The sequence below is a fragment of the Plectropomus leopardus genome, chromosome 17, assembly GCF_008729295.1.
Source record: "Plectropomus leopardus isolate mb chromosome 17, YSFRI_Pleo_2.0, whole genome shotgun sequence".
NCBI lineage: Eukaryota > Metazoa > Chordata > Actinopteri > Perciformes > Serranidae > Plectropomus > Plectropomus leopardus.
Window position 1 is genome coordinate 19,784,249 of NC_056479.1, and position 13,208 is coordinate 19,797,456.

Below are 13,208 nucleotides of genomic sequence, written 5' to 3' on the forward strand. Positions count from 1 at the left end.
TCAGCTTGAGGAAAATAAGCTACACTTAGTAAAGAACTTATGTTACATTCAGTGTGGTGGGCGGCTTACAAAAATACAGAAGATGTAAACTAACAGGAAAACTCCTTTTTTGGTTTCCTCCAAACCACCAAGAGAATGTGAATGTATTTCCATTAAATGTCTATTTCAGGATAAAATTCATTTTTGGAACACTATATCTTATTCATGGATATATAACAAAGATTTTACTGCAGAATTGTAATAGCACACTTACACCAAGGCTTAAGAAAGAAAACTTGACTGACAGGATGTTACTGATTAACTGTCTTTCAGATAGTAGGCATACCTTGTCAGTCCAACAAGGTTGTTTTCTATGTAGCAGCCTTAGCCATTTTAGTTTTAGACTTCGACAAAAACTCTTCTTTGTTTGGAAGCATAAACAGTACATACATTACCACTGGTATAAAGCTAAAATGTCCATCTTTGATGCAAAAGACACTTTTTGCTTCTCCTTCCATTAATTTGACCAAAAACACAAATACATAAATCTTGTTTTTTGCTCAAAATTGTTCATGTGTGTGTGCTTGTAGTATACAGTATATGTGGATGTGTCTGTGTACCTGTGTGTACTGTATGAAGTATTTAGTTATCTCCAGATGTGTATGTGTTTGTATGTGTGTGTGTGTGTGTGTTACCAGGCCAGTGGGGAGGCCATTCGAGGACTTCTGGGGCTCTTCTGGTTTTCTGCAGCTTGCTGATCACTGAGAGCTCTCTGTAGTAAAGAAACAACAGGGTCTATTAGCTCACATAAATGTTACTATTACTTAAAAAAAAAAACTGCATTTGAGGAATATGCTGTAATCATGCATGTATACACGTATGTATGCATGTATCATTTATGGTTATTTTATATTTAGGGCTTCAAGCCATGAGGGCTTCCTTGCTCTGATTATTTATAATTTTTCTTCAGATATGTTTTTGCAAATTCCTGTGAGAAAGTACATCACAGACACACACAGCAATGACTGAGAGTTGTGTGCAAACGCTGCCCAGGAAATATGTATTGTTTTTGAAAACTCAACACTGGGCTTCCAGAGGGGACCTGCCGGGCTGCAGCACAGTGCTGAACGCTCAGCGTCAACATACTGATCCTGTTACTGCGTGTGGCTCGTTATTATAACTGTAGGCTGGCAGACTTTCTTTCTACATCTTTGATGAAATGCAGGCTATGCTCATTACTAAACACACTGCATGGGCCTTTCTGAAAAACAAAACAGTGGAAGAGTAGAAAATCTAGGACATAATGAGGTAATCACAAGACGTGTTTATCTGCAACCATTTATATATTGCATCAGAGGCTGTTTGAAGAACAATTTAGCTTTTCTTCCAAGGCATTATGTTGAATAATGTGGTAGAAGGCTGAGGAGGCAACGCAGAGACTAAATGTGCATACAGTAGTTTGACTTTTAACGATGCAGAAGAAGGACTGCATGAATTATTAGAATAAATGAATGCCTGGGTGTATTTTGCTTACCTCAAATTTGCCGATAAACTCTGCAAAGATACCAAAGAAGGCCTCAGTGTTGGTGGATTTGCTGTCTTCTCCAAAGTAAGAGGCAGTTTTGCTGAATTCCTCCATCGCTCTCTGCTGCAGGGACTCCAGAGACTGGACTGCTGGATGACTGTTTTCTAGAAAGTTCTACACATACTGGAGTCAAGGAGCACAAAAGTTTAATCTCATCTACTACATCTTTTCCGTATCTCTCTTTGGCAATTTTGTGAAGGATACACTCATGACGACAGCAAAGCGGTCCTCAGCAGTCGCCGGCATCTTCTGACAGGCTGAGCGAATGTCCTGGATGGTTGCGAGAAGGTCATTCATATCTGATGTGATAATCCTCTGATTTACTATGGACAGAAGAAAAAAAGAAATGTAAAGTACGCTTAAAAACATAAACAAGAGCTCTGTGAATTGAGAAAAGTTATGGGGCAGAGGTAAAACAATAATAATTATCTACCTTTGGCTGCGAGGGGAACCATGGTTAAATCTTTGGAAAAATCCAACACATCAGGGAAGTGGTGACACAACGACTTGACCAGAATGTGTAGAAAAGTCGATTTCCCATCCACTGTTTTCGTTGAACTCAACTGCATAGGACACAATAAAGTTGTTAAAGGGACAGTTCACCCCAAAATCATAAATACATTGTTTTCCTCTTACCTGTAGTGCTATTTATCAGTCAAAATAGTTTTGGTTTGAGTTGCCAAGTGCTGTAGGTATCAGCTGTAGCAATGTCTCTTTCCAGAAATCATGTCCCAGTTACCCAAGACAATCCACAGACCTTGCTGTGAGCAGTTTCATGTAGAACCTATTTTTTCTACCCGCTAACTGTATCACCATGCAGAGCTCACTGAGCAAAAACCATAAATTTGGTCTGTGGATTATGTTGAGTAACTGGGTCATGAGTGCTATCTAGTTCCGTTTTATTCAAGAGAAAGTAGACATCTCTATGGCTGATATCTCCAACACTCTGCAACTCACCTCAAAACAATCTCTAGTGAGAAATAGCACTGCAGTTAGCGGGGAAAATGTGCATTTTTGATTTGGGGGTGAACTGTCCCTTTGACTGCATAAGCATAATATGATGAGGAGGAAAACAAAGACAAACAAATATTTGGTGACATGTGTTAAATATGTACTAGTGTGTGATGTACCTCTGTAAGGAAGTTGATCTTGAAGCCTGTAGTCTTGTTGGTTTTAGGCTGGCTGTTATTTAAGTAGTTCCCCATCGCCAACACAAACTAAAGAAAGACAGAATTTAGCGAGAGGAACTGAAACTTAACTAATTTAACTACAAATATTCAACTGAAACACATTTGTTTACTTCTTATATGTACTCATGGATAACTGTTATTCAGAACGGAAGGAGCCTTTCGGAGAACAGGTGAAACATCTTCAAGAAACCTCAACAAGTCCAGTTGCCACTTTAAAAAGAAACCTCAGATTATTATTTAGAATTTTTTTGTTCTTAAAGTCTTACTGCAGAGTCAAAAATCCTTGAAAATTAGGGTATTGTGTATGTTAAGTTCAGAGAAAAACTGAACCCACTTAAAACGCACTGATAATATTCAGATTTATTTATTTATTCTGATAATAAACTCCTGCAGTGCATGAGGGAGGATGATTTTTGCAGTGTGTGTTATCAAAATGAAAAAAAGTTTTGAAAGATGCATTTGTTTTAACCTTTTATTATTTTTATTTTAAACCCTTTGCAACCTGGAGCAACATCACTTTATTCATGCTGCTTTCAGATAAATATTTAACCCATTGAACCTTGAGAAACTATGTGTGGTTAATTTTTTACTTTTACTTTTAAAAAAAAAAGGAAATGAGCAAGTTGGTAAGAAATGTTTTCAAGAAAGATTTCAAGAAACTAGTAGACTAGTAGATTTTTTTATTTAAATATAAAAGGCTAGGGAAAAAGAAATAAGCAAGGGAAAACATTTATAATTACTTACTATGTTACAAAATTCAAATAAATTTTTTACAGGTCATTTCCCAATTTCTTTTCTGTTTTGCTTTTTAACTTATTTCAGGGTAGTTTTCTTGTACTTTTTATACATTTCTTGCTAATTTTTGGGTCATTTTCTTATTTCATTGCTCATTGACTTTTTCCTAAGTTTATGAAAGGAATCAGGCCAATTTGCTCAGTTTCAAAGGGTTAATGTACTTTGCTGAACTGTAGGCTACCTCAAGTATCTTTGCCAGCTTCTTGCTTGTCTTTAGCTCGAGCGAAGCCTTGTAGAGACATTCATACGCTCCCCTCAGCTCCTCCGTCTTCTCCTGCAGAGAGCACTTGAAGAGGAGGCTCTGCAGGCGGGTCTGGTACTCTGGTACTGACAACATCTGACGGAGAACACACACAACAAGCAAAGAAATGACAAACACAAATACAGCACATACACATCCACACAAACAACCCCACCTATCCACCCCCCGCCAGGTCTGTACCTGCAACACAAACTGGTCTGGCTCGCTGAGTTTGCTGGGATCTTGTCTGTACGCTTCGTACTTTTTGACCTCCTCCGCATCAGGAGCATACAGCAGCAGCTGCTTAATGTGCGCTGGCTCCAGCCTATCAGTGACCATGTTCATCAGCACCTGACGCAGCTCACCAGGAGACAGCTTCAGGTGAGCTATCAGGATGGCTAAAGGAAAGATGGAGATGAAATATAAATTCCTGACACTGAACTACACGAGGCCATTCATCTGGGCGAATGGAAACACATAATAATAATATATAATTTTATACTTACAGGCATTGTAGGCCTTCTTATGGGACAGGATTTCAATCACATCTTTCTTCTTGAAGGTTTCCGGCACAAGGGATGGCTCTGGAGCAGCCACTAAAAATAGAATCAGTTTTAGTAAAATGCCCAGGTGTTGTGGCAGTTCAAACAGACAGTATAGAGATGAATGGGGATAAAGACTTTGTGTACATTTTACACTTTTTTGCAGCAGGTTAAGAGAAAATAACTAGTTTAAGAGCAGGATAGACTTAGATCACATTTTAATACACTAAAAATGAGAGAAATGCTAGGAAAGGTAATTTAAAAAAGATGTGTTGTCTCAGATGCTGCAGACAAAACTCAGTGCTGAAATACTGTAGATTTTAATGACTAAATAATCACACTCCAGGGATACAGAGATCCAAGAACTTGGATAATGATGTGCTTGGAAATAATGATGCATGTGGCATTCTGCATATATTTGCAGCATACTGTGCATATGAGTGGGGCTTACTGATTAATCCAGAATTCTTTGCATATTTTCTAATGTTTAGCTGTTTTTTTTTTTTTATTTGAAGCACCGCAGATATGCATACAGCCACTTGTACTCACTGGGGGTCTTCTGCGTCCCAAAGTGCAGCTCAAGATCCAGATACTTCACCATGTCGTGCAGTTTTTCATAGTCAGAATTTGCTCCCAACTACCAAAGACATGCAAAAATGATGCTATGTCAATGACAATTTCATGGCTGTTACTGTTATTGTTTTTAATTTGGTATTCTGAATTGTGGTACACTAAAGGGACAGTCTAACCCAAAGTATTTATTAACCCAAAGCTATTTATTAAAGATGCACAATATTAGACATCCAATATATCACCGCACAGAACGAAACATGCATCGAGTCATGGACGAGAGTCTTCTGCTCATCACAGCGCGGAATGTGAACAATAATAATGGCATCCATAATGGCTATAACATTAGTTAGCTCAGTGCTGCTAGGTGAGCTAACAGTAGATACACGCTTCCCTCTGCGCACTGATGCGTTTGGCAGGTGTAGCTTGGTAGAAAGAAAATAGTTCCTTCTTCAAACTGCTCACAAGATCTGTGGATTATTTTGAGTAACCAGTTCATGATTTCTACAAACATTGCAGTTGAGCACTTTTTAATTTGGTGTTAAACTGTCCCTCCAAAGAGTCCTTAGCTCTTTATGTCCAAACCCCAAAAAGCTCACCTGTCCCCAGATCGTCCCTTCTGAGTTTTCCACCTGCTCCCAGCGCAACCTCTTCACACTCATATGGTTGGAGTCCATCCTGGAGAGCGAAGGCCTGGGCAAGGGTGGAGGGGAGCAGGGTGGGGGCAGGGGTGGAGGCGGAGGGGGCTCCAGGTGCTCTGAAGGGTCGGACAGCGAGTGGGGGAGCGACTGGGGCTGGCTCTGGCTGTGGGATTGCTTATGGTGGGACTGGGTTTGGGGCTGGTGTTGGGACTGCAGTAGATGATGTGAGGGCTGGGATTGTGGGCGGGTGGCTTGGGTGGAGGGCTGGACTTGGTGCTGGGATTGGTGGTGTTGCGGCAGAGGCTGGAAAGTGGAGAGGGTGGTCTGGTGCGGCTGGAGCGGCTGAAAGGTGGACAGAAGGGGCTGAGGCCTGTGGGGCTGCTGGGGCGGGTGAATGACATGAATCTGGTGTTGGTAGTCCTGCGGAGGGGGTGGAGGAGTCATATGGTGGATGTGGTGGATCTGAGGTGTGCTGGAGTGGTGGTGGGTCTGCTGGATGGAATGGGGTCTTTGGGGAGAGGGTTTGGTGGGCTGGGGATGATGACTTTGGTGGATCTGCTGTTCTTGGTGTCTCCCTTGTGGTGAAACTTGGGTCTGATGGTGACCTTTCAGACTTCTCCGACTCTGATGGGAGTGACTGTCCCGGTTCAGCTGAACTGGGAGGGAGGGTGGATCTTGCTGGGCTTGATGGAGCAGCTCTGTGGAGGAGTGATGGGGCTTAGTTTGGTGCATTTGGTGGGCTTGATGAAGCAGCTCCGTGGAAGAGTGGTGGGGCTGGGATTTGTGCATTTGATGGAGAAGCTCAGTGGATGAATGGTGCGGCTGTCCCCGATGCAGCTGGTGTGCTTGATGGAGAAGTTCAGTCGAGGAGTGGTGAGGTTGCATTTGCTGCATCTGGTGACCTTGGTGCAGAACCTCTGTTGACGAATGATGAGCCTTGGATTTGTGCATTTGGTGGAGCATCTCTGATGATGAGTAGTGACCATGGGCTTGCTGCATCTGCTGGAGCATCTCAGCGGACGAATGGTGCGCCTGGGGTTGTTGCAACTGATGGAGCATCTCGGCAGAAGAATGATGGGCTGGGGCTTGGTGCATCTGGTGGAGCATCTCCGCAGACGAGTGGTGGGCCTGGGTTCTCAGGCCCTGGTGGCTTTGGTAGATGCCCTCAGCATATTGAGTTTGTTGGCTCTGGTGGGCTGTTGGTTGGGGTTGCGGCTGGTGAGGAGGTGGGGCTGAACGAGACTGACGTCGGTGGTGATGACTCTGGTGGGCCTGTTGCTGCTGTGCTTGGCGCATCATATACAGAGGATGGTTCGGGTGGTGGTGGGCGGAGTCTGGAGAGGGTAGTGGAGGTAAGGACTGGTGGAGTTGTTGAAGAGGCAGTGGTGAGTGGGCTTTCTGCTGCGTTGGCTGGTTAGGCATTGAGTGATGGCTCTGGTAGATCTGTTGCTCCTGATATGCTTGTTGCTCCTCGTAGGCCTGCCGCTCTTCATAAGCTTTTTGCTCCTCATAAGCTTTTCGCTCTTCATAAGCTTTCTGCTCCTGGTAGGCTTGAAGCTCCTCAAATGCTTTTTGCTCCTTGTAGGCTTGGCGCTGCTCGTACACTTTTTGTTCTTGGTAGGCTTGCCGCTGTTCGTAAGCTTGTCTTTCTTGGTAGGCTTGTTGCTCCTGGTACCTTTGTTGCTCTTCAAAAGCTTTTTGCTCCTCGTACGCCTTCTGCTCCTCATAAGCTTGTCTCTCTTTGAACATTTTCTCCTGATAGGCCTGTTGTTCCTGGTAAGCCTGCTGCTCTTGGAACAGTTGTTGTTCCTCATAGGCTTTCTGCTCCTCGTACGCCTGCCTCTCCTTATATGCTTGTTGCTCCTCGTAGGCTTGTCTTTCCTGGTAGACTTGTTGCTCTTGATAGGCTTTTAGCTCTTGTATGGTAGCGCGGATCTGAAGGTCCTCTCTTGTGGGCAGCACTTTGTGTAAGGAGTGCCGTTTCGGTGGTGGATTACTGCGGGGTGGAGGTGGGGGAGGGGGGCCAGATTTTCGACGGATGGGCACATATGCTCTGGGGGAGTGTTCAGGGGTAAAGCTGAGCTGTTGCTGCTGTTGTTGTTGGTGCTGAGACTGAGTCTGTGCAGGTGCTGGAGGAGGAGGAGGCGGCGGGTCATTGAACTGAACAGGCGGGGGTGGCGGAGGAGTCATTGGTGGTGGAGGGATGTGGTCAGAGGAGGAAGAATAGGTGAGGGAGGAGGCGTTTTCTTCTCCACTGCTGCTTTGTACATCACTCGGGCTGCTGAGCTCCGGGCCCACAAATCCTCCATTTTCTTCTTCATCCACACCCAACTCCTCTTCATTATCATCATCATCCTCATCTGGGAAGCCCATCTGCACAACATCCTGGCATTAACACCAATTACACTTCATTAGGCCTTTAATGTCAAAGTGGAACTTGTTAAAGTGGTACACTTTTCAACCTGATGAGTTGATTGGCTACAACAGGAGGGATTTTTATTCTAATCCAAACACTCACCCTCAAAGGGAAACACCACCTCAATTAAGAATTTCAGTATGTTATTTCAAAGGCCTTGGAAAGTTAATCGATATTTGTAAACATGATCTACTTTCTCAAAGCCAGAAACCAAAGAAGCAAGTCTTAAACTGGTGATGTCATAGGGTGTAAAGCCTGGAGCTGCTCTACAACAACGAATAGGAGCCTAATTTTGTGGAACCACAAAATGTTTGATTTCTTTTACCCAAATGAACTTTGTTCTGTTGTAGTGTTGTCATTTCTGAAACAGAACATCCCACTGTGTCCTAACAGTTACATCCATCCTTCCCAATTCATATTGTATGGAGCAGCTTCAGACTTCATACCCTATGACATCGTAAATTTTAGTTTTAGCACTCTAGTTTTTGGAATTGAGAGAGTTGTTCATGCTTGCTAATATTTTTTGGCTGTCTTAGACCATAAGAATAACATCTTTGAATTTGGAAATTGGTGCTGTTCCCCTTTACATCATAAGTTGTCCATGCTCATATGAGGCAATGACAGACTGTCAATTTTGATCACAGCCACAAAGCTTTTCTGCCATCAAAGTGGGTAGTTAATTTCATCACAAAAAAACATATTTTATAAACTTTTCACAGACTGTATGTTTTGTTAGTAAACATATGGAGGCTTCGCCGAGGCTGGAAAGGTAGTCAGAGTGAGTAAATGTCAATGGTCGGGCTACTCTTTTGTTTACATTTGGGTCACAGTTTTTTGTAAATGATGGCCCACAAAACCTAATGGAGACAAACTATACAAGACACAGATAGAGGAAGAAATATGTTGCATGTGAGGCAATTTGTACTGCAGTTTTACGCAAACATTATTCTCTAAACCTAGTTTTATTCTAAATATTTAAGTATAACTTTGTCACTTATTTAAAGGAGAGTATGTTCTGTACCCATTCTGTGTGTGTATGTGTGCCAAGGGGTCTGTCCTATTTCACATTTGCATCAGGCTTACATACCGTAGGGAATCAGTGTACCATGCAGAAATTAACCCACTATCACCAGAAACTATGGAAAGATGGGTATTTTCACAAAACTATTTCAGCTGACACATGACCCAAAAGGCCTTCAGGATATTTGCAAAAAAGAAAATTCTTTCGACACCAAAAGAAATATCTGTCAGAAGCTTCTGTGTTAGGGTTTCCTTGGTAGAGTAGTGATAAAATAGTTAGTTAGGTCCAGCATGCACACATATAAAGTGAAGGCTTCAAATTGTTAAGATTCATAACCTGATACCTAAAAAACATCTGACATTGAGTATATTATACTGACTAAACATCAACAGTTGTCAAATTAACAGTAAATTCTTTTAAAGTTTTAATTTATAACGGGTCTTCAGACTTCATGTAACTGTGACTCTACCTCCTCATAGTCGTTCTCCGGAGTCAGGAAGTCATCAATGATGGCCACCCTCTGCCCAAGCTGCTCGCTGAGTGCATCCAGAAAACGATCTGTGTCTTCTGAGCGCGGCGGTTTGGAGAAGGTGTAACGCCGCTTATTACTGCGGTGGGCGGGAGGGCTAGATGGGTAGTCTGGGGGTTCTGGAGGTGATGGAGGGGGACTGTCCAGGCTGATGTAGGGGTTGGACTCCGCACTGGTCTGGCTCGTCAGCCCTGATTGATAGAACTGGGGCGTAGGGGGGCTGGGAAGAGGCTCCGGCCAAGATGTGGGGGGTGGGGGGGGCCTTTACGGCTACCTGAGATAAGAAAGGGACACGCAGTGTCCTGTTACATAATGTCAGCTAAATCTCTGAAGCTCTCTACTGACTTTAAGATGTTTAAAGGAATATTTCACCCCCTCAGGTGAACATTTGTATATCAGTTACACACATTGTGTTAATTAACATTTATGAAGAAAACTTTGTTTTTCTTGTATACTATCACAATAACCAAAAATCCAAAAACAGTGAAAATTCCTGATGAATTGAAGTCATAGGGGTCCGTGTTTAACAACAGCAAAAATATACCAAAATATACAGTATGTTTACAAACTCTCACACGACTCCTGCACTATAATCCAAGTCTTATTTTATCCAGTCGTATGCTCGGTATTTTGCGAACAGACAGCCCTTGCTGATGGAGAACTGAAGTTAAACTGAAACTTGCTCTCTTAAAAGCCTCAGTTGACAAAAACTGTAATTTTTTCTTGCTAAACACCGGAGCAGCTGGTCTGCCACTGTTTGTTTGTGTTATTGTGTGATGCTGATTCTTTAAAGGGTAAGTGCAGATTTAGCGAAGTCACACAATAACACAAAAAACATTAACTGATCGAGGCATTGGTAGATCAGCAGCTCCCATGATCAGTGAGGTAAAATTACTGTTTTTTTCAATAGAGTCTGCCTAGTTTAGAAAACTTAGTTTATTTTCACTTTTAGTTCAGTATTTGGTCAGAAGGGGCTCTCTGTTCAGGAAGTACTGAACATACAAATTGATAAATGAGTATTGGATTGTGCTGCAAGACTAAGAGTTTAAAAATGTTTTCATATAGTTTTGTTGTTGTTAAAAGTGAACCGCTATCACTTCAATCAATCTACAATTGTATCCATTTTTAGATTCTCCGTTCAGCATGGAGCCACGGGAGAAGAACTAATGCAACGTGACACAGGGAGAGAAACTGATATACAAATGATCATTTGGGGTCTGGAGTATTCCTTTAAATAGAACAAAAAACATGAAGGCTATCAATGACAGTCTCTGTCCAGAAGATTAATTCAGTAAAGTGTGGTCAGGTCTCCCCAGTCTGCATTTGTTCAGATACAAATCCAATCCAGAAGTACTCAGCCCTTAACAAACAAACTGTCCAGTATTGTTCTTTTCCAACACAATCTACAATAAACCACAGAAAATATCCACACGCTATCTACTTCTAGAGAGTCTGTAGGAAATCCCCCTAATCCCTCAACATCTCATTTAATCTAAAACAGTGGCAATAATGAACTACAGTAAAAGTAAGTAAGAATGGAAAAATGTAAGAAGTTATGCATTTTTTCTGCACAAAAAGTAATATGAACACATCTCCCAGAGGAATTAAACACTGCAGAAAACACCTTTTCTGGTCTTTTCATGTGTGTTTTTGGGGCACCAAGTGGCTCAGTGGATAGAGTGGGTGCCCCCTGTATGGAGGCTTAGTCCTTGCTGCAGCGGCATGTCATCCCCTCTCTCTCCCCCTTTCACGCTTCACCTGTCCTATGTAATAATGGCATTAAAAAAAGCCCAAAAAATAATCTAAAAAAAATATATATATGTGTGTTTTCTAGTTCCACTTCCACCATCACCATATCCTCCTTACTGTGTGAGGTTTTAGTGTTCCTTCCTTCCACCTAACATGCAAAATAAATGCTTTATATCAAGGTGTGTGATTCCAGCTCTCACCCTTCTGACACAGCAGGTCATAATCTAACTTAACTAATCATAACGGCAAAGCTGGGGAAAGATTAAAAGCAGGTGATTGTTTCATGACTCCTATATGCTGTACATCTATGTACACAAAACTCCTGTCAATGTAAAATTCAGGGATATTCAGTTGAGTCAGAAAGGGACTGGTTACTTTGGGATTTATCATTCTTGCACTGCAGTACTATTTTTCCATGATGTTAGACTCCCTCTCTTATATTTCTCTCTCTCTCTCTCTCTCACACACACACACACATACACACACACACACAATGGATCCGCAAGCTTGTCACAGTATATCCGTAAAATATGATTCCAGCTGGTTTGAGTTTAGTGTAAATTTAAGCTTTCAGCTACCTGTGTTAGCATGTATTGTAGGGGAGGCTGTGCGCGAGGGAGGCTCCAGATCCAGCAAACTCTCGGGGGCGGGAGGAGGACGACTCTTCAGAGACTTGGACCTCTTGGCTGAATACATGTTCTCCAGTTCAGCGTACACTGCCGACAGCTTGTATGGTGGAAATGTACAAAGAAACCAGAATAAGTGTTTTCCTACTGATTGCGAATCCTACGTTGATATTAAATGTATATTTTCCGATGAAGACTTTGGTGCGTACATTGGTGAGGTTGTTTGGAGTCTCTGGAAGGGAAGTACCGTCTCCTGACTGTCTCTCTCCTGGAGCCAATCTCATCCCTGTCTCCAGCACTGTCTCTGCACGGAGGCCTATGACAAAACACCCATTAGTATGACTAAAAAATGGCCCATGTATCATCGCCAGATGTGCTCAGGCTTCTAGGGCTGATACGGGTTGACAGTCAGCTCCAATTGGATCCGGCTATCTTTGGGGCAGTAATGAGGGAGCAACAAACCGAGTGATTTTGGCTACATTGGAATATGTTAAACTATCATTCAGAATATAAAATCTTTTCAGAAAAAATACAGTAATGAACTCAACTAGTGTGAGCCACACTGGCTACACAAAAAGAAAATTGTAAGCTGTAAAACAAAACAGATTCTCCCCAAAAATATAATTATGATTTAAAGGGTAACTTTATGTGGTTTCAACCTGGACCTTATTTCCCCATGTTTTGTGTTTAAGTGAACAACAGGAACAGCATTTTTTTATTCATTATTGGGTGAGAGCACTAATGCAGCTGGCAGCGACAAAGCATTTGTCCATTTACATCCACTGAAAGCACTTGTTTTTGCCAAAGAATTGCTAGGATTGTTATTGGAAGTGTCCAACAATATTATGGAAAGCATCTCTACAAAGATAGACTTTTTTGTTTAAAGAGTAAAATCCTTTTTTTTAAGCCAGAAACAGCCCCAAAATCACCATCACAAATTCCACCAGACTCCATTTAAATAAACAGTAATTGGAGCATGTATAAAGTCAGCATATGTTTCATAAAAATAATGGACAAAGCTGCCATGATGTCACTAACTGGTCAGTGAACTCCCATTTTGAAGCCTCAAATATGACAATTTGGCTGTCACCATCTTGGTTTTAGGAGCCAGAGGTGACCATATTTGGGTGAGAGGGAGGAGCTGCGGAGTAGCGAGGGGACACCATCGGCAGACAGCCTGTGATTAAAGCAGTCACGCCCTTCATTTTGAGTAACTTTGAGCATTAACAAAATTTAAACTGGTGAGTAATATAAAAATAACCTCCCCTTACAGTTGTCATAAATACTGAAATTTGCAATAGAGACCAAAAATGTTTTTGTACAA

At 42.1% G+C, this 13,208-nt stretch overlaps 1 protein-coding gene across 1 annotated transcript in view; it reads right to left on the minus strand.

The window, feature by feature from the left end:
* Nucleotides 1–561: 561 nt before the first annotated feature.
* The window catches only part of grid2ipa (glutamate receptor, ionotropic, delta 2 (Grid2) interacting protein, a), a 32,561-nt gene continuing 19,914 nt past the window's right edge, over nt 562–13,208 (minus strand). The window contains 13 exon segments of the mRNA XM_042505630.1: nt 562–751; nt 1,514–1,678; nt 1,769–1,887; nt 1,998–2,127; nt 2,695–2,781; nt 3,731–3,886; nt 3,992–4,188; nt 4,297–4,386; nt 4,882–4,969; nt 5,502–7,928; nt 9,450–9,771; nt 11,773–11,984; nt 12,094–12,200. Of these exon segments, the coding sequence (XP_042361564.1) occupies nt 671–751; nt 1,514–1,678; nt 1,769–1,887; nt 1,998–2,127; nt 2,695–2,781; nt 3,731–3,886; nt 3,992–4,188; nt 4,297–4,386; nt 4,882–4,969; nt 5,502–7,928; nt 9,450–9,771; nt 11,773–11,984; nt 12,094–12,200 (4,181 nt within the window). The 3' untranslated portion in view covers nt 562–670.